We start from the raw sequence: 19877 nt of genomic DNA on the forward strand, positions 1-19877 counted from the left end.
TATAACAAAACATTATAAAATAATCAATATTACGTAAGAAGATCTCACACGCGTACTCAGTGCTAATACGTTCACATATTTTTTATGGGTTGTTATTGCATCTTGTAACATACATAATCCTGTGTGAGAAATATATAGCACTAAATTTATCACTACATATTAACAGACTACAAAAAAATTAACGGTGGTGTTGCAAAATTATTTTAATTTATGTCCCGAGGTCGGATCTACGTATGAAATATAATTTGAAAATATCTTGAACATTACACTAAACGAACAGATAACAACATTATTTAATTATATATAAAATACGATGTCTTTTATATTCATTACTATTTTTTTTATAATTAAATTTATTTATTATGATTAAAAGTAAAAAAACTACAACTTAAACGATCTTAAGCGTTTTTATAAATAATAGTTATACGTAAAACGTCATAATTAATTCTTTAGTACATAAGCCGAGATGGAGTTTACGACGTTGTTTTTATTACAATGTTAGATGAGAAAAATAGGAAAGTCCTTGTGGCCCTAAGATATGATGGATCGTTGAGGAAATTAGGAAGAGGAAATGGCCGAGAAGGTTGAATACCCTGATTCATAGCAGGACGTGCTGTGAATTATTAATTTTCACTTAAAATATGATCAACCTTAATTTAATATATTTAGTAAATGTCACTTAAAAGATGATCAACCTTAATTAATTATATTGTTTATGTGATATTCTGTATTAGTTAAACACTAATGTTTTTCTTTTTGTCATGATTGATTTGACAAGCAGAGCATTGCTTATATAATTTATTTATCCATGACTAGATTTATTTTTAGTAATTATGATAAATTCTAATTACTTACGTGGTAGGATGTTCTACGACTCTGTTATCATAAGGTTCGTATTCCTCGACTTCCTGGAGGTTTTTTTCTTTCATGTTAACGAGGAATATACCTTTATCTCCTGGCCTCTTCTTGTCATCTTTAACTGGTGACAAACTGAAAAAGATTTTCACGTACAATATATTTTTCTCTACGAACCACATTGTATTGGAATACGTATCTACTTAATTAAAATCTAATATTTTTATCAATTACTTTTATGCACTCACGAAATTTGATCATTGGTTATAATGTTAGACAAATCCAGCTTATAAAGATAAGTACAAGAGAAATAAGAAATGTAATTGCTTAATTACAATATATTGATTATTTCCTGTGAATTTGTATTAACAAAATTAATAACTGCGTTATATTGAAAAAGTAGGTAAAGTAGATTTTAAAGCGGCGTCGGTGGAACCAACTTACTTTGCCATTTTCGATTGCTAGGAGACGAGTAATGTTTGCGGCTTATTGATTTATAGATGTTATTTTAACGTGACTCAAGGTTGAATTTTAAACGATTTGAACTATTTAGTAAACATTACGATTATAATGTGAAAATATTAGATTTGGTTGTTTTAAAAATAGTACGATATTAATATAATGTTAGGCCAGAAAACTACGAAATATAGAATGGAGGCCACAGAAGTCATTTTGGAAATAATTTACGACTTTATATTTCTCAGATTTGTAAAGGTTGATAAACAGCAGAATTCGATATTGAAAGTATGTTCTTCTGTGACCTACATTTACAGTGATTCGATATAATTTAAATATAGAATCGCGTAATCGAACTTTAACCATTGCATTTCTTACTTCAGTCGATTTGATTTGACGAATATTGAGGTTTTTTTTAGGGCAGAATAAAATCCTGTATAAATGTGTATAATACATTAAGAACCTATTTATATTTTGTTTTTTTATTGTGAAAAAGTTGCATTAGATCATACGAAAGGAAATTTTACTCTTTTATTCAGTCTCTTATGACTCAGAGGAAATTTGTGGAGGAATTAAGATACAAATCAATTATGAATTCTCATTGAGTTTTAACAATAAACAAAATACAATGAGCGATTAAGTTGTGACGTCAGAAGCTATTCGGATGACATGCACACTGTCACAAACTAGATTTAGTGACGTATGTCTATAAAATATCATTACCAAAACAGGGATGAAACTTACCTTTGTGGGAGAAAATCGTCGGGTTCGAAAGAAGGATTGACCATCGGACCGCTCTGTCTTCGGGCCCATTCTTCGGCTTCCTGAAATAAGAAAAATAACTTAGTTGAGAAATGGCAATAAATCTCTATTAATTAATTGAATTGAATTTGTTGTCATGTGTAATACCGTATTGTATAGAATGAGTACATAAGAAGTTTATTTCAATGTCTTAAACAAGAGCTTGATAAAAGTGTCATTTGATTTATTTTCTATTTTTATCGATTTCTCCGTTGACTTCATTATATTTTGGATTAATCAGACTAACATTATCAATAACTGAAGCGTTAATAGCCTAGCTCAAGAATTCTAGAATAGCGCAGCGGCTTACGGGTCGCCTAGCGATGAAAAATAATGGCAAACACTAGCTCTAAGCTCAATTGGAGGGGTAAATAATAATAATTGTAATTCCGTTTAAGGGGACATTGCGTTTACTCTAAAACTAGATAAAATATTGTTTAACGTTGAATATCCCATCGATTGAATAATAATTATATTGAAAATGTTATAAATACACTGTGTAAATTTGAATGGAACTTAACAAAATCATCGCTAAGGGTAAGTACAGTCCAAAATCAAAGGACGTTGGTTTGTTCCACCTAAACGGAGGATATATGGGCGAAATCAATAGCACAGTATCTCATACGCTTATGGTTTTTTTTTTTTGTATACAGTGCCGTAAAAACCGCTAGACACCCACGCTAAGCTAAATGGCAACGACATCATCAAATCCCCATAACAGTAATAAGTACAATGGAACACTATCTGTGTCGATGTACTCAAATTGATTTGACATTTTTCTAGTCTATGTTTTTTTTAATACGTGATTACTCGCAGGATAATGACAGTTTAATTGATGGAACCATTGGTTAAATACGTACCTAAAAACGTTTTTTTTTTTAATTTTCTATATAAATTGTTGAATATATTGATTACCTTATAAAAATATGGTATGTGTATTTAACTACTGTTTAAATATTTTTATTAATTGTTAAAATATATGTAGGTAACTAAATGTTTTTGTGCACTTATAAGTCGAGTTATAATCTATAATTATTTACTTCTTTACTAATACTATAAATGTGAAAGTAACTGACTGACTGTCTGTCGCTCTTTCATGACCAAACCAGCGAACATAATTTGATGAAATTTGGTATGAAGCAAACTTCATGGCCAAGGAAGGACATAGGCTACTTTTTTTGCCCACAACATAACAAACAACCTTCTAAAATATGAGCGAAGCTGCGGGTGACAACTAGTGTTAAATTAATCTTTCCAATATTCACTCGTGGTAGCATAATGTGTCAATAAATTGTCAAATGTATATAGCGTGATAACTGGGTTTCCAAAAATTAACAATGGTGACCGTGATGTAGTATTATACGTTATTTACGCATTTATTTTCGCCTGACTCAGTTTGTTAGGAATCTTGTGCTAATTAAGATTGTGCGAAATTATTATTGGTGAAAAATTCTGACGTATGTATAATATTTGAATATTTACTAACACTTATACCAATATTTTGTTTCCTTATAATGTGTGACTTCTAAGAAACATTCTATTTTAATACGCAAAGAATGCTAATTGTTATTTTTTAAAGTTAGAATAATTTTACTAATGACTTAAAATATCTAATAGTATACATAAACAATAACATGATTATCTATAAATATATCGCGGTTCGATCTTTTAAAAAGGTACTTACATAGTTACCATGTATGAAACCATATTTAAACATATTATGTACAAATTATGCACTGATGAGGAGAATCAACTAAATAGCTGGAAGTGTTAGATTATATTCGCAATCAGAAAGTGGGAGGACAGCTCAGTTACAAACAAGTTGAAAACTTAAAGCGTTTCCTAAAACGATATCTTCATTTTAGAGTCCACATTAAATATATGTATATGTATATTAACCTTTTATTATTTTGTTAAATTCTAACTAAATAATCTACCCTTTTATCTATCTTTCTATCTATCTAAATAAACTAAAATTTAAATGCTCAGAAAGGTAATATTAAATTAAGTGGTTTGTATGTTTATTTTTATAATGATGAATAAATAAATGTATTTATAGTATTGGAATCACCTGAAATTTAAATTTATTTTAATTATATTTATTTAAAACATGTTTATTTAAAGTAAGAACTAATCATATTATACTTTAAAAAAGATAACCTTACCATATTGTTAATAAAAATAGGTTACCTTGCATGTTTGATAACTAAGCTATTAGTATTATTTTAAACGAAATTAGTGTTTAAATTAGTGAAGACTACCTTAGCATTAAACACTTTACTTTTTAAATGCTTTACAAAGATAGTCTATCAAATGAACTTATCACCTAAGGATATTGGCTGTTTAGTGTCGTTTTTTAAATAAACACAGTAGTTGCAGCTTCCTCACGTTTTAGAGATTGGTGGTCAGGTGTAAGGCACAAAGAAGCCTACGTCCTTAGGACTCAAACTTGCTTTTTACCTTTCAAATTATATATTAATTATTGATCACCATCATCTACTGAGAACATTGAGTCAGGTAAGATAGCACCAACTTTATACTATTTTGGCCTGTAGTGTACTGGCGCACCCACCCTGCAAATAGGTGCAACGCAATAGAAACGATTGCTATAAGGCGTTAGAATACTTTAGGAGTGGCGTCGAATGTGACGTTGCAGATAAGTCTGCCACAAAGGAGGTTTTTGTTTTGAATAGAATATAAATTCGGTATCAGTCATATGTAAATATGTATATTTAAGCAATTAATTTACATTTTATTTGTTGAATACATACGGTTATAAAGGATCATCAAAACAGGTTCAAGGGCTATCGACCTGTAGCCGTACTAAATCGTTCTTAAAATATTTTTTTAAATACGCTATTTGTCTTTTATTTACGCATACAATCAGTGCATTAATAATAATAAGTATGCCGAAGCTATGAAGTTATGTGGCGACGCAGTACAATTACGTTAGAAAATCTTAATCGATATAAATTATACATTTAAGGAATTTATTAATTGTGATATATGAAAAAATCTATCATATTTTATTGAAATAGTTGTGTTTGTTATTCGTCTCGTGCTTAGTGGTAAAGAAAATGAGTAAATCGTGAGAAAGACTCCACGTATCGAATGAAATTCACATGTCTATAAATAATTATTTTTGTTTTCATGAGAAGAAATGGTCTTTGCCAAATACTAGCCGTTATACTGAAATTACTTATATTTGAAGCTAATAATAATAGCTGGACTGAATTATATTTAAATATTTTACTTTAAAGATGTTCTAAAACAATACAGAAATTATCGTTTATCGTATCGTAGTCGCGGTGACTATAGCGAGTTCAACGATACTTTTATTCGTGTACCCATAACTATAGGTATAAAAAAACATTCAACAACCTTAATACTTAGTACTTAACCATTTATAACAAATACAAATTTTAAGAACGTCACAGCCTTATAATAAGTGTATGGTCAATATAACTAATAATAAACAAAGGATTATGAAGCTATTAAGGAATAGTTCCGTAAGTATAGGATAGCCATTTCAATATTTGTATACATCATAAACGATTGTACATTTAGCACATAGCTTACTTGAACCAACTGTAATAAAAAACGAGAAACGGACACAACATCCTATACCTAACAGAATTAATTTCATTTCCTCTTCTCATTCAACGCAACGAACCTTAGAGTGCTGTACCTTAGCACGATTACTGAATGAATCACGAGCTCGCGTTACAACACACGATGTTTATGGCAGACTTAGACCAAAATAGAATTAGTGAGGTCAGGATATTCCTAGCGCAAATTGGATCCCCTTCGACCTTAATTCCGTAGCCGACTGTACACGTAACAACTGCCATCCTGTATGCAAATGTCTCAATTATGCTCTATCGGATATTGTTCGCCACAATCAATTCAACTAGTCATCTATATTTATCGGTCTCAGTACTCATTCATCTGATTTTGTTTATTTCCTCTGTGATATATATTTTTTCTCACTATGATCGTTGATATATGATCGTAGTTCTTGAAAGGCAAACATACTCCCGGAGCATTCAACGTCAGTTGTGTTTAGCTTATTATTTTTACAAGCTTTTGTTTAAGTTCACATGTTATATGTAAAAGTGTATGTGTTAGTATATCTAATCTGGCTACTGAACTTAAAACCAGTTTTGCTATTGAGTTAGAATTTTGTACAAGCTTAATTAATAATATTAATGTTTAAATTAGTATAGTGAACTTTATTCAGTTTAGTAGACAGATTAAATAAAATATTTTATTAGCTTGATTTAAAATATTTTACTGCAAATGGCTGTAACGCCGCAACATCGCAAAAGATTATAGTGAGAAATCCTTATAAAGGTTTTCCTTTACAAAATACATTACATATTTTAAACAATTCTTTAAAAGTGTTACTGAACGCAAGGGCGTTTACTTACACGAATATCATTATATACATTGTGAATCACGCTTTATGTTCGTTGAGATTATGTAAAATGTTAACTAGATTTGATAAAACTTGTACTTAATACTGTAATTTCGACATTGGTTTGTAATTATAATTTGCTGATAAATACTAAAATCTCGAGTATATAATTTACATCAAGTATTCCAATGAGTAGCCAAGAGTATAGTTTTATACGATTTTATCAGTTTAAGTGTGTCAGCTACTTTAACATACAAGTAGTCCTTGACGTTAATTTGCGAAAATATTGCGTACATTATCTGAGAGAGGTTCATCTATAAATAATAATATATGTAGGTAGAAATAAAATAAAATAAATAGGTATTTGTTGTAAGTTTGTTCTCTCTTGTAAGCCATTCTGATTGTTATAAAATTTCGTGAATTGTTCGTACAGGCGCGAACGTTCTTGGTGTAATAAAAACTATAATAATCTTTCTCCGTATGTACGTTTGTCCTCCAATAACGTGAATAGAACGCCGAGTAATTAGTATAAATTTTGTGTTTTTGGCCTTGTTATATTAAAGATCCAATAAACATAATTTTCATTTACATGGATTATTCCATAAAATTGTTATTTTGTAAAGAAACTACTTGTACGAAGTCGAGATTTGATTATGTCGGTCATAAAATAATGTTGGAAATTATTTTAATTAAAAAAAAAAAACTCGTTTTACACATTTTTTAAAAGTCAAGAACATTTCGATTCGGATTCACAACGAGGAAGCGGTGAGTGAATTTACACGTAAGATTTAATGTATACAATTAAATATGAGCACGTAGGTACCCTAAAAAATAAAGGCCTGACATTAAAATGTAATGTAGTGTAATGGAATGTAATTCTATGTTATTAAAACAGTAAAAGAGATTAGGATATTTTAATTTGGTTGTATATATCTTTAACGAAATCTTTAGTTAATTGCAATGAAATAGCGAATGTACAGATAATGTTACCTTTGGTAGATATATATTCATCAGTTCTAAAATTGCACGAAAGAATTACATCTCTCGGAAAACTTGAAAATTTTATGGATTATATTGTAGAATAAGTAATTTGGTATTATACATAAAGAAGAAGAAGTTTGTTCCTTTTGTGTTAAGTAGCTAGGTACATATATTGTTAGGCAACAGTCTGTTGCATAGATACATCAACATAACATTAGAAAGAATGATATAAGTGAATGAAGTTATTAACATGACCTCATTTTAAAATATACGAACTGCAAAATCCTTAATACTATTATTTATTAATCCCAATACTATTATTAATTGACGCCGACAAACAAAATTGTTATGACATCATTTGTAACGGGGCGGGCACTTAAATATTAAAACAGTTAGAAATTTAGAAATTAATATAAGGTATTCGATCATATTTTATTTGCCGAGTATTCGAACTATGTTTGCTCAATATTACAATCTCAACTTATGTATGTATTATGGATTTATAAATATTAACTACAATTACCCACATTTTTTAACGTAAATATCACCTTAACTCTGATTTCTAAAAAGACATGTCAGTTACTAAGATAATGTGTTTTTGCGTTAAACTCGAAACAACAAGGATTTAATGTATCATATAAAAATGTATATAACTTTATTTTCTCATAAAAACTAACAACGGGATTCCGTCACGTCCAGAACGGTCAGTCTTGCGACTGCGCCCGCTCAGCGAACTTTAATGTCATCGATCACTATCTCGTCGATATTTCGACGTTTTTACGGTCCATTAAACAGTGCCAACATCTACCTTGAATAACAATATCGTACAATAATTATCAAACAGGAGTTACATGTTCACGTTCACATAATATGAGATGACCCTTATTTGTAAAGAGAAACGTTTAATGTGAAGTTAATTTATACAAACTTACATTCGCTATAAGTAGTATGAAATTGATAGTGTTAAAAAATAAGTGATTAGAGCCATCATAGGAAAACATGAATACAAACGCTGTCATTTTAGAGAAGCGTGACATCTGTAAACAAGTGTAGCTAAATACCGAGAAGTTGTATAGAATAAATATTTTTAATATCAAAATATGCGTAGTTCAGTCATCCGAGATAATTTTAAAGTTAAACGGTGGTTAACATGATACGAATGTTTGCGTGTGAAGAACCTTGTACAAACACTGGACGTGCACAAGTGATCATGATCGCTGGCGTCTAACAAACGGAAAATAACCAGTGATAATACTTGAATAATATTCTAAATATTATAATTACTTCAAAGCGGCTAGTGGTAATTTGTTATTAATACATTAAAGCAAAGGCTGACAACAAACAAGGCGATACGAATGCGCGATGTAGGTATTCGTGGCTCAGCGCCTTCGTAACATTTTGACTCAAAAATATAAATCCTTATTAAACATTATTATCGTTGTTTTTTTTAATTTTTTTTCAGCTAAATTAACAAAACATATCTTAAAGTCATCATTGCTAATATATACAATTATAAAACTTTTTGAACTTATTAAATATAATGTTATTAATACTAAAATATAATTAATAATTTTATTATTTTGAATAGGTATTTAGAAAAAAAAATCAATGTAACAAAATTATGTTTGCAATTTTGGGCGAACTTCTCAGGGTGGGTACTGGACTCCATCTGTTCAACTTCTGGTGACTTAACAATATTGATATGTCCTCTTCAATCAGGATATTGAAGAGGACTTAGTTTAATAACCAACACAACGTACATAACCTACGATAGCCTTATTAACAAAACCAGAATTACGATGGATTATTATTAGTACCCATCATTTCGACTGTTGAGCATTGAAACTGATTTTCCAGAAAAAAAAACACACTATTTTAATTGATTTTACGACAAAATGTTACTTTTATCTTAATAAAATATAACGAATAGAATAGTCTCGTTTTGGTTGTCCAACAACGAATAGTGTACATACCTATTCAGTTTGTTTGTCAATAAACATTTATAATTAAACATACGTGTAAATCGAATTAGAGTTATGCTGAAATTATTCGTAGTTTTGTTTATTTTTTATCACGGCCATGGCTTGTTGTAAGTTCAAAGTATCCGTATGTAGACGAAAATAGATTCCTTGGTATAGGCGGGAAAATGAGTTAGTTGCCAAGTAATGACGTTTCATATCTCCATAACACTGGTTCAGCATAAGAAACAATAACACATATAGAGATTTATAAAAAAATTGTGGCACAGAGGAGTGTACCGACCGACCTTCAATGAGCGTCTCGGTAAATTTATATTTAGAATTTAACTTTTTGATGTGAATGTAATCGTTACCGAAAAAATATGATTTTTTTTAAAAGGTTAACAGCGTTAACCTTTTCCTTAAAAAAATATACACAAAGAGATAAAATATCAAAGTGCTTTCTGTAAGATACGGTTCAAACGTAAACTTACTGGATCCGTTTTTTTACAGTAAAAGTTTTGTCATCGCGTTTAATTGAAACCGTCGGTACAGAAAGTTGTATGATTTTCATGATTAAAATCATGTCATAAAGCATTTTCAAAATTATAATAAAATTAAACTAACGTTGAGGCTGAGTTCTTAAAAACAACTTATGTTTAAAGTAGAACTTTTAATAACTTGTATATAGTATCCCTTTATTAAATCTTACTTCTATTTTGAAGTGCCGATTACATGTCGAGCTCATAATGCAGATTTTTTTTTTTAAACATAATTGTTTTGTTTTTATTAAACATTTTAGTATACAAAAGCCCCACCCGCTTGTATGAGTGCTAACTACCTACGCTAGAGTGTTAATTATAAGTATTCTTTGCTGGTGTAATTTTATAACAAATTAATACATCAATTAACATCTTCGAAGGTCATCATTCAATCGCTTGCGATTGATTTATGTTTTCCTAGTGTATAGGGAACTTCCCTACGCTGTACCACACCATCCCTGCTGTGGCATACTTCGCGCAAAGACTATCCAAGTGTTTGTAGAAGTCTACTTGAATAAAGTATATTTTGATTTTTATTTAGTAAGTATTACAATAATTACTAAGGATATCTTCTTACGCATCAAGTAGTCTAAGGAAATTATATATAACAGTTTGTTTAAAGAGCTTATATAATACAATCAAGAGTACGTAGTGCTATTAGGACGAATGAGGATTTGAAATCCGGTGGCGCATGATCTTCCTGCGTAGGCGTCTCTATTAATATGAAAATCACCATTATAAGACGAGTGTACAAAAAGCGTTCTTAGATTTGTTTTTGTACACATAACATCTAAACAAATAGCTTTTTTAAAAATAAAACACTGATTATTACGAGTATGGAATGTTTTTGCAATTGCCTATAATAACATTGAGAATACTCAGCCTGGTATAAGGAAATTATAGGATGGCTGGTGTTTGTTAACCGGGCAATGTTGTATAACAATGTAAGTTATTTGTTAAACAATATCAGGAACTAAAACTCGGAAAGACCTTCACTGTAATCGTTTCAACTCGAGTAATTCCCACTAACAGCTATGAATGCGAATATCTGAATCATGGTTATCCGTCCTTCCAAACCAACGACATAGATTGTTAGGCGGACATTAAGGAATGACATTTTATTTTAAACTAGCGACGCGCCCCGGCTTCGCACGGGTGCTACACTAAATACTAAACATACTAAAGAATTTGTTTAATGACGACATCACATTACAAACTTCTAAATGATCAGTGTTCTTTACTATAAAAATCTTTACTATATTGTCTTATATACAAAAACCTATCTCTTGAATCAGACTATCTATTAAAATTAAACGCATAAATATCCGTTGTGTAATTTTAAATATTTAAGCAAACAGGGACAGACAGCGGTGAGTGACTTTGCTTTATATACTATGTAATTAGAATTATAATTATTAAATGCCATGATAAGTCACGTGTAAAATTTAATAGTTGTATTTAGTGTTGTAAATACAGATACAAATGTATTAAGAATTTTTATCTTTATATGACACTTGGTTCGTTCCGTGTCTCAGAAGCAATTATTCCGCTAAGAGTTATTGTCACGAAACATATTATGATTACGAAACTAAGAGTATATCATTAGACTTGTATCACAAAAAAAAGTACAAAAAATAAAATGTTTGTAAAAACTAAGTAGGTAGGTGTAGGTACCAGTTTAATCGACGATATTTTTTCACTTGACTGCTAAAGTCCGCGTACATTTGAAATCATTTACGTACAACAATTTAGTTGCAGATTGTCTTAGGTAACGATACATATATTAATGAGTATAATCTATGGACGTATACACGTGTTTAAAATTATTGCAATATCAAAGTACAGTTTCAGATGTATAATCTGTTCCAATCGAAGAAGGAGTGATGATAAACAAACCTTACATTTACGTATACCACGCTTATACCTCATAGCTCAGCTGTATTGTGGTTGGAATAGACTATAGCTATATTAGATTATAAATGAGAGACGATTTTAGTTATAAGTCATAGCTTCATTGGACTTTGGATATTGAAAATGTTGAGCTTTCAATATTGTTTCATCAGAAACGAGTGTATTTTTGTTTTACAACAACAAAAAACCTCAACACAATCACATATCTATCACGAACAGCGCTTATACGGGCGTGCCAACCGACGTCAAAGCGACGCCAACGCGGCGTGGACGTCGGCGCAGCTCGTAAGGAGTCGACGCCGGCGCTTGCCAACACTCCCGGCCCCTCATTAATCAGCATTTCACATTTTTTTGCGAAGTTCAGTTTCGTAAAATAACGATGACAATATTCTATTGCAAATTTTTCCTGTGCTTTGTGGGTACATGTTCTTACTAAAAATAGTTCTTTCTAAAATGTGTAAACAGTATAATTAGTCATGAGAAATTTGATTTCAAATGACTTTAAAATTTAACTGTTTCGCATTTACGCCGTTGTAAAGCCGATTCTATTTCTATAGGAGCTGAGATGGCCCAGTGGTTAGAACTAGTGCATCTTAACCGATGATTGCGGGTTCAAACCCAGGCAAGCACCACTATATATATGTGCTTAATTGTGTTTATAATTCATCTCGTGCTCGGCGGTGAAGGAAAACATCGTGAGGAAACCTGCATGTGTCTAATTTCATCGAAATTCTGCCACATGTGCATTCCACCAACCCGCATTGGAACAGCGTGGTGGAATATGTTCCAAACCCTCTCCTTAATGGAAGGGGAGGCCTTATCTCAGCAGTGGGAAATTTACAGGCTGTTACTTTACTTACACACACATATATACATTTTTAAAATATGCGGGTAAAATATTATGTATTGTTTTAGAAAACAAATTAAATAATATCCAATTAAACGGTAATCATGAGTCTAGTCTTCCGTTACTCGATTTCCGATTATAATTTAATAATATTCTACTAAACCTAAAAAATAAAAAAAATAAATCATATTTTTAATTACAATGTGAGTTATCTTTATTTATTTTATATGTAATTCTTTACAGACAGTAAAGTGTTTTTTTTTCTTGAAAGGAACTATAAATTGTTATCGGTAGACGGTGACAGTTAGTAGACCTGTCCATTAAAGCCGTCACGACGTGAAATTTTCCATTAATAACACGTTTTCCAAGTAACTAAATATAATTAAATGCTGCCTCAAAAATCAATAAATTTGTTGAAACTTATAAATCATTGATCGCGAGGTTTTGAGCAGCAATTCTGGGTATCATTGTCTTTCCAATGATTTTCAATGACGATCAGTATAACTTGTTCGCATTATTCTATTCTGTGTTTGAAGGCTGTTTAAACCAGTGTAGTTACAAGGCCAAGGGTCATCACACCTTAATTCCCTTGCTTGGTTACGCTTTAATTGTACAAGAAAATCTGAGGCGAAGGTTGTATGCAACCAAGTTCATTAGACTTCATTGTTTTAAAAATAAATAAGCCAAACTTTGTCAGTCTACTTTGTAGTTTACAACGCGTTTACGACAATTTAATTAAATTTTGATCAAAGAGGTTTCATCATATGGTTATTTAAATGGTTTTTATGCTTATAAATGGATATGAAAGTAGATTTTGGTCCCCCCATTTGAAACTCATAATTATGTTAAATATTTTGGAATCGATTGTATACATATATCATACCTACTAGATGTATTCAGAAAAACTCTTCTTCTTGGATAGTCGGGCAAAACTAGATGGCTTTTGTTGTCTATTTTTAACTGTTTCCTAATTAGCATACCTGTCAAACGCTGACGAAATAACTATTAATTATTGTTTTCTGCTTAAATCAGTTTGACTGTTCATGTAAATATTATCATTCAATAGTATATATATATGTAGTAGTATGTGGAAAGAACATGCGCTCATTTTAAGCACTTTGCACGGGTTATTAAATTTGACAAAATTAACGTTTCAACGTAGAAATTCTACGGGAAAGATTAGCGGAAAGCAAAAATATTTACATAATGTGTCATAAATAAAATAAAACCTTCATTGTCTACGTTCTGTTTTTTTTACTATAATAATGACATATTAACGTCCAGCTGAGCCTAATTTTTCCTGTCTGTCGAATCAATAACCTCATTAGAAATGAATTACTGTCGTATTTCGGCTAATGGGTGACCCCCAGTAAATAAATAAAACCCTTAAAGCAATAAAATAACCATTTAATGCTTATTTAATTGATGTGATGACGAAATAGAAAATTTATGAAATAATTGTATATTCGATTGGTCATCTTTTGTGTATTATTAGAATTTATAGTAATATAAATGTAACTAAATTAATATTGGCGCAGCATCAAGTACTCAATGAATGATGTCATGAGTTTTAATACACATAAGTCCGTCGTAAACGACACCGTGCACACCGACGACCGTACAATCTGGGTCGTTGGGGAAAAACAATTAAAAAAAAAACTTTGCCGCACTTTTATAGGAGAGGCGTAAATATATTAGTATAACAAAAAATAACATGTTTGACTGGTTACATATATGCAATAACATTTAAAAAAAGAAAAATATTATTAATTACAAAGTTTTAGGAAAATACCTCTTTTTTAAAATAAAACGTCAGCTAAACCACACTCATTATATAATGATTAATATATAACAGTAGAAAACATGTCATAAAATTCTTTCTTCATAATTATTACAGATAATAGGAAAATTTATTGATGGAAATGTGATCATATATTACATGTAAGTAATGTGCAGTTGGCCAAGTGCCTCCGCCTAACGTGACTCCGACAGCTGTAACTACCGTTTTACATGCACATTTATGCACATGTATCTCAGTCTTGACATATGTGAAATATATAAATATCATTATTATTAAATCACGTGAAGACGACGTGCAAAATAATGATTGTTAATACTGAGAAATGTTTATAAAGGTATTTTTAAATTATAATTAATAGAAAACAAAAATTGTACAGTACTGGTAATTTATAACATTATATCAGCTGAATAACGAAATACAAGGACAAATATTATTTCAACATTTGCTTATTGCGCATTCACGTAAAACTATTCATTAATTACATAGCCGTTTTTAAATAATTTCACATAAAAGCCTTTTGGTACTAATGTAATCACTATTTATATTAAATTGTAATCGAATTAACATATGTAAAATAATGGAAATCATTAAAAACATTAAATTATTGAAAATATCTGGTTTCAAATTTCACTAAATATTTTAGCTTGAGTCTCGACAATTTATTAAAATTAATTTATTTTCATATATAGCAATAAATAAATGTTTATATTAAAAATGAGTACATCGATATGTCCAGAGTAACGTTGTTTCTACCCTTAGCTCTCGTTCAAAGAGACGAAGGAGGTTGCGTGGACCGTCTGGTGTCGCAGTCTTATCAAACTTATTGTTATTATACGTATACGTATAATATATATAAGAATAGTAACTAATTACTATATTATACAGACTAGTGATTAAGCGCATTTTGTTTGATAATAAGTCCTACTACTACTACGTAGCCGTGCTCGCGGCAGCAGACGGTGGCGTCACGACGGCCACCACCTACCCCGCGTACGCGCGTGGTAATGTGTCCTTGGTATATATGAATGGAGTAAGATAATCTTACTCAATTATCATTGTACACACGTCTTTGTTGACCGTTTTCAAATGGAGAATATCTGTTGTCGTGGCGTGGCGGTAACCGTCATTCTCTATGCACCCCACCACACGCTGGATTACAACAATAGATCAATCATATCAACAACAAAGATACAAATAGATCTTACGTACTACCGTCTGTTTGAAATTGTGTCGCTTCTATGTAAACGGAGAAAACTCGCAACGAACCGCGCGACACGACGACAAACGCGACTTGCAAGGCCCCGCATTTCCATGAACGAGACCTTAGTGGAAATCCCATCTTTATATATTTTGTAAAATGAGAATAATTAAACATTTTTAATAATACAATGAATCAGTGTTTGTTTCGTCGATCGAATTAAAAGAAAAATTTAGTTCACATTCGTTAAAGCTGCCGGAAAATTAATAATAAAGCTGAATTGATACCATACTGCTGTCCGTTTTGTAGACAAAAGGAATATGACACCTTGGCAAGGTTGGCGACGTATTGACTATGTCAGGGATAAGTATGTGGATGACATGTCAGGCGCCAATGTCTATGGGCGGTTATCACGGGATATCAGGTGGCTCGTTTACCTTATAGCAAATAATAATCAAAATTGTTATATACCATTGATACAAACTATTCTACACGTCTTATCATTTAAATGCTCAAAACAGTTAAATCAAACCTTCAAAGTACATTTACAGATTAAGAAATGTTACATGGTTAAGTGATAAAAATACTTAACTTTCGAGCGCATGAGTGTTTGTCGAACAAATCACTAAACCAATGAAGTTTTATAATGAGTTAATTGACAGTTGGCGCACTGCACTGTTAAATCTAATCAAAAGGTAAACTATCTTCAATATTTATTTGACAAATTACCGTAGCTACAAGTTTTACGTGAAATAGAAAAAGAATATTTTTGAAAAATTATTTAGTCAGGTCATTTCTTTGAAAATATTGCTGCTCATCATTATTATTGATCCAAACGGATCTTCCAATCTTGTCTTTTACAAACTACAGGATAATAAAAAATCTCTAATCATTGTTATCAGTCATATTACATATGACACCATATTATTTTACATCATACGTTTACAACATCTATAATGTTTCAGGTACAAATAGTGTCTGAAAATATATATGAAGAAATTTTCAACAAAAAAACAAAGCAGAAAAGAGGGAGCATTTAACGATTAGCACAGTTCGATTACTACAGCCTTTCACCGATCCTGAGTTGTCCCACAGAGGGAGGAAAGCAAAAATTTTCCACTAAAACCGGTTGCTCGCGCCGACCGGTCTACCGGTACGTGTGCACGTGGTCAGCCCGCGCTACTGCGTGCTTAGCTAGCTGGAAGTGTTTTATGTGTTTATATTATGAAGGTTTTACTTGTTTGGTTACATTATAGAAAATAACAAAAATAAAACAACAAAAACATGACATAGCTTTGTTTTTGACTTCATGATCAACATGTCTATGAAAAATGAGGTCCAATTACCTAAAAACTCTACGTAGCGAAACGATTCCACTTTAAATTAAAATTGTATTATATAATTTACAATATCCAGATATTTTAAGAATTTCCCGAAATAATATTATAGAAATTACAATATACACATTGAATACAATTGCATTCTAGAGTCTTTCGCAAATAAATCACCGCAATTCTTCCATATCCTTAAACGAACGTGTTTCAAATACAAAACTTATTTAGATAGGTATATTACATAATGTTTGTTACACATAAACGGAACTATATAAACATACAGTTGCTATTTATATTCATGTTTGCTTTTTACATGTACCGTGTTCCGTCTAGGTTAAACAAAAAAAAATAATTTGTTAAGCTTATAATAATTTAGAAGATAAGTCAGTGACCTGACATTACTCTATCGTTTGACAACCGCTTTTTTGTCATTAAAACTAGTTACGGAAAGCCATAATGGCCTCAGCGATATCCGACAGTCCAATTGCAAACGAATAAAAAATATAATATTTATTTAATGGTAGCGCTTCTTGCCGTTCGTATATCTTGACCGTGTTGAAATGTAAACATTAAACGTGGTCGCAAAAACGCATCAAAGTTGAGGTACCGCAAGACTCGCTACAGGTAAAATGTGGTAACTGGTAAAATCCGGATAGAACCGGTCTAGCCATGGCTCTGATTGCGGGCTGATTGACTGAAATGAGATGCTATTGCACATGGAATGAAGCGATTGCTTAAGGTAAGATAATTTTAATATACGCACTTATGCGGAATAGTCATAGCATTAAAGAGGTGTTAAAAGTTTTTGATTTATAAACACTATTTACACGTAGGTACCTGTTAATGTTGCACCGGTCTTTAATTATATTTTAAATTGTTTTGATATGAGAATTTAATGACATTTTCGATTAAATATTATAAGATTATTTTATATATATAATTCATTAATAATATTAAACTTGTAAAATATTTTTTTCGTTCTCATAAATAACGTACTTTTCTTACTTTGTATATGATATATTGTAATCTGGTATGATATATTCACAGGTTGACTTGTTGAAAGAAAATCGAATAGTTTGACGAAATTCTCTTGATTTTCGCGTTGATGTATTACAACGTGATATATTATATATATAACATGAAGTGCAAATAGCATTCATTAAGAAATATTTTATGTCAAAATTGGAGTAAGCATGCAAACAAATTTTAAAGTGGATGCTAACACGCAAAATTGACCCCTAAAGTATATCTTGTCTGTGACGAATAATTTTATTTTGGCTTAAAAATGTTTGAAGGACTTGAGAGATAATTGCGAGGAAGCAGGGACTTGCCGACATACGCAAGGAACAGGTTATTCCCGAGATATCGGATAACGAGTGGGTACAGCCGTGCACTTTGATGTTAACATATAATTATAATATTCAACACAATATTCCATTTTAAAATTTTTAATTATTATTGAAGCATAATTCAGGAGTCACTATTTTTTATTTATAAGTAAGACGAAAACTCTGACTACTAGTAAGAGGTCAGAAGTGTAAGTATAACTATAGATTTGTATATTATGTTACCACCCTTGAATCTACTTACGCTCACTCGCATTATGTCGGGTCTAATATGTATCCGTTTGATATCTATCCATACGTACTATTAGGGGCATAGTAAGGCTACAACAGCGGTTTGGGTAACCTTTTTTAACAAGCACTTTTTTGATAAATAGCAAGTTAAACAAGTTTTGATAAGAGGGGTTTTAAGATTTTTGAATTGTTTATCCTTATTATGTTATTGGCATAAATTAAACAAAACCTCGAATGAAAAATAAAAATAAATCTGAAACCGGTTAAAGTAAGGAATAAATGATTAACAATAAGATATATTATAGGTCCAATGGAGCGTTCTCATTTTATGATCTTTTTATATAATAATACGCGCGATATTCGCAAACGCAACAACATAATATCAGCTCTCTATATTTTATTTCAATGTTATAACTTAAGCGCAAGCGTGGGCGAAATTTTACAAAGTAAAAAGGAACAAATAATTAAAAGGTTGTTCCATCTGCGATACCTGTGAATACAATAAAAAGAATAAAAATATATATGTCACAAGCGGTCGTCCAACTTTTACCTTTAGTTCAAAATCTAGTTACTGACAGTGCTGCCCTGCAAATGACCATTCAGATACAAAAATGTGTACGTAGAAGCGAGACTTGTGTCCATAGTTGTAAAAAATCAAGAGAAAGAAAATTTTATTATTCGATATTTAATACAGATACAAAAAAAAATATTTACCTATATATATTTTGTATTTTTCATAAACACAGCTATTGTTGTTTTTTATTTATAACCTAAACTAAAAATGAATTAAATAAATAGTTTTCTGCTCAACAGTCCCCGACATAGTCTACTTTTAGTTCCCAGACGGAGGAAATGTATCTGAGGTCAGTGGGTTATCAATTAAGCGTTACTTAAACGATTTGATGTTTCGATTGTGATTACTCCAAGGTCAAACAAATAGTCGTGAATCATGCCCAATAGGCCACGAACTTGATAATTTCGTTTTGGTGCGATCTTTTTCGCGCGGTGATTTTTGAGCTGAAAATTTAAGCCATGGAAATAATTGGAGATTTTGTTATAAAACTAACATGTAATAATTATACTACCAACAAATATTTTAATTCTTGTGTTTGTCATGTATTGCAAGCCTCTTTAAATATTTTGTAAGCTTTCAACCGACAGAGCTTGTGCGTCATATACTGTTCGTTACGTCATACATA

General features: G+C 30.9%; 1 protein-coding gene across 1 annotated transcript in view; it reads right to left on the minus strand.

The window, feature by feature from the left end:
- The window catches only part of LOC124542967 (proton-coupled amino acid transporter-like protein CG1139), a 39809-nt gene that overhangs the window by 6535 nt on the left and 13397 nt on the right, over positions 1-19877 (minus strand). Inside the window, exons 2-3 of the mRNA XM_047120931.1 lie at positions 2056-2135; positions 856-990 (exon numbers count right to left, since the gene is read on the minus strand). Of these exons, the coding sequence (XP_046976887.1) occupies positions 856-990; positions 2056-2135 (215 nt within the window). The remainder of the gene's footprint in view (positions 1-855; positions 991-2055; positions 2136-19877) is intronic.

Source organism: Vanessa cardui, chromosome Z (assembly GCF_905220365.1).
Source record: "Vanessa cardui chromosome Z, ilVanCard2.1, whole genome shotgun sequence".
Classification (NCBI taxonomy): Eukaryota; Metazoa; Arthropoda; class Insecta; order Lepidoptera; family Nymphalidae; genus Vanessa; species Vanessa cardui.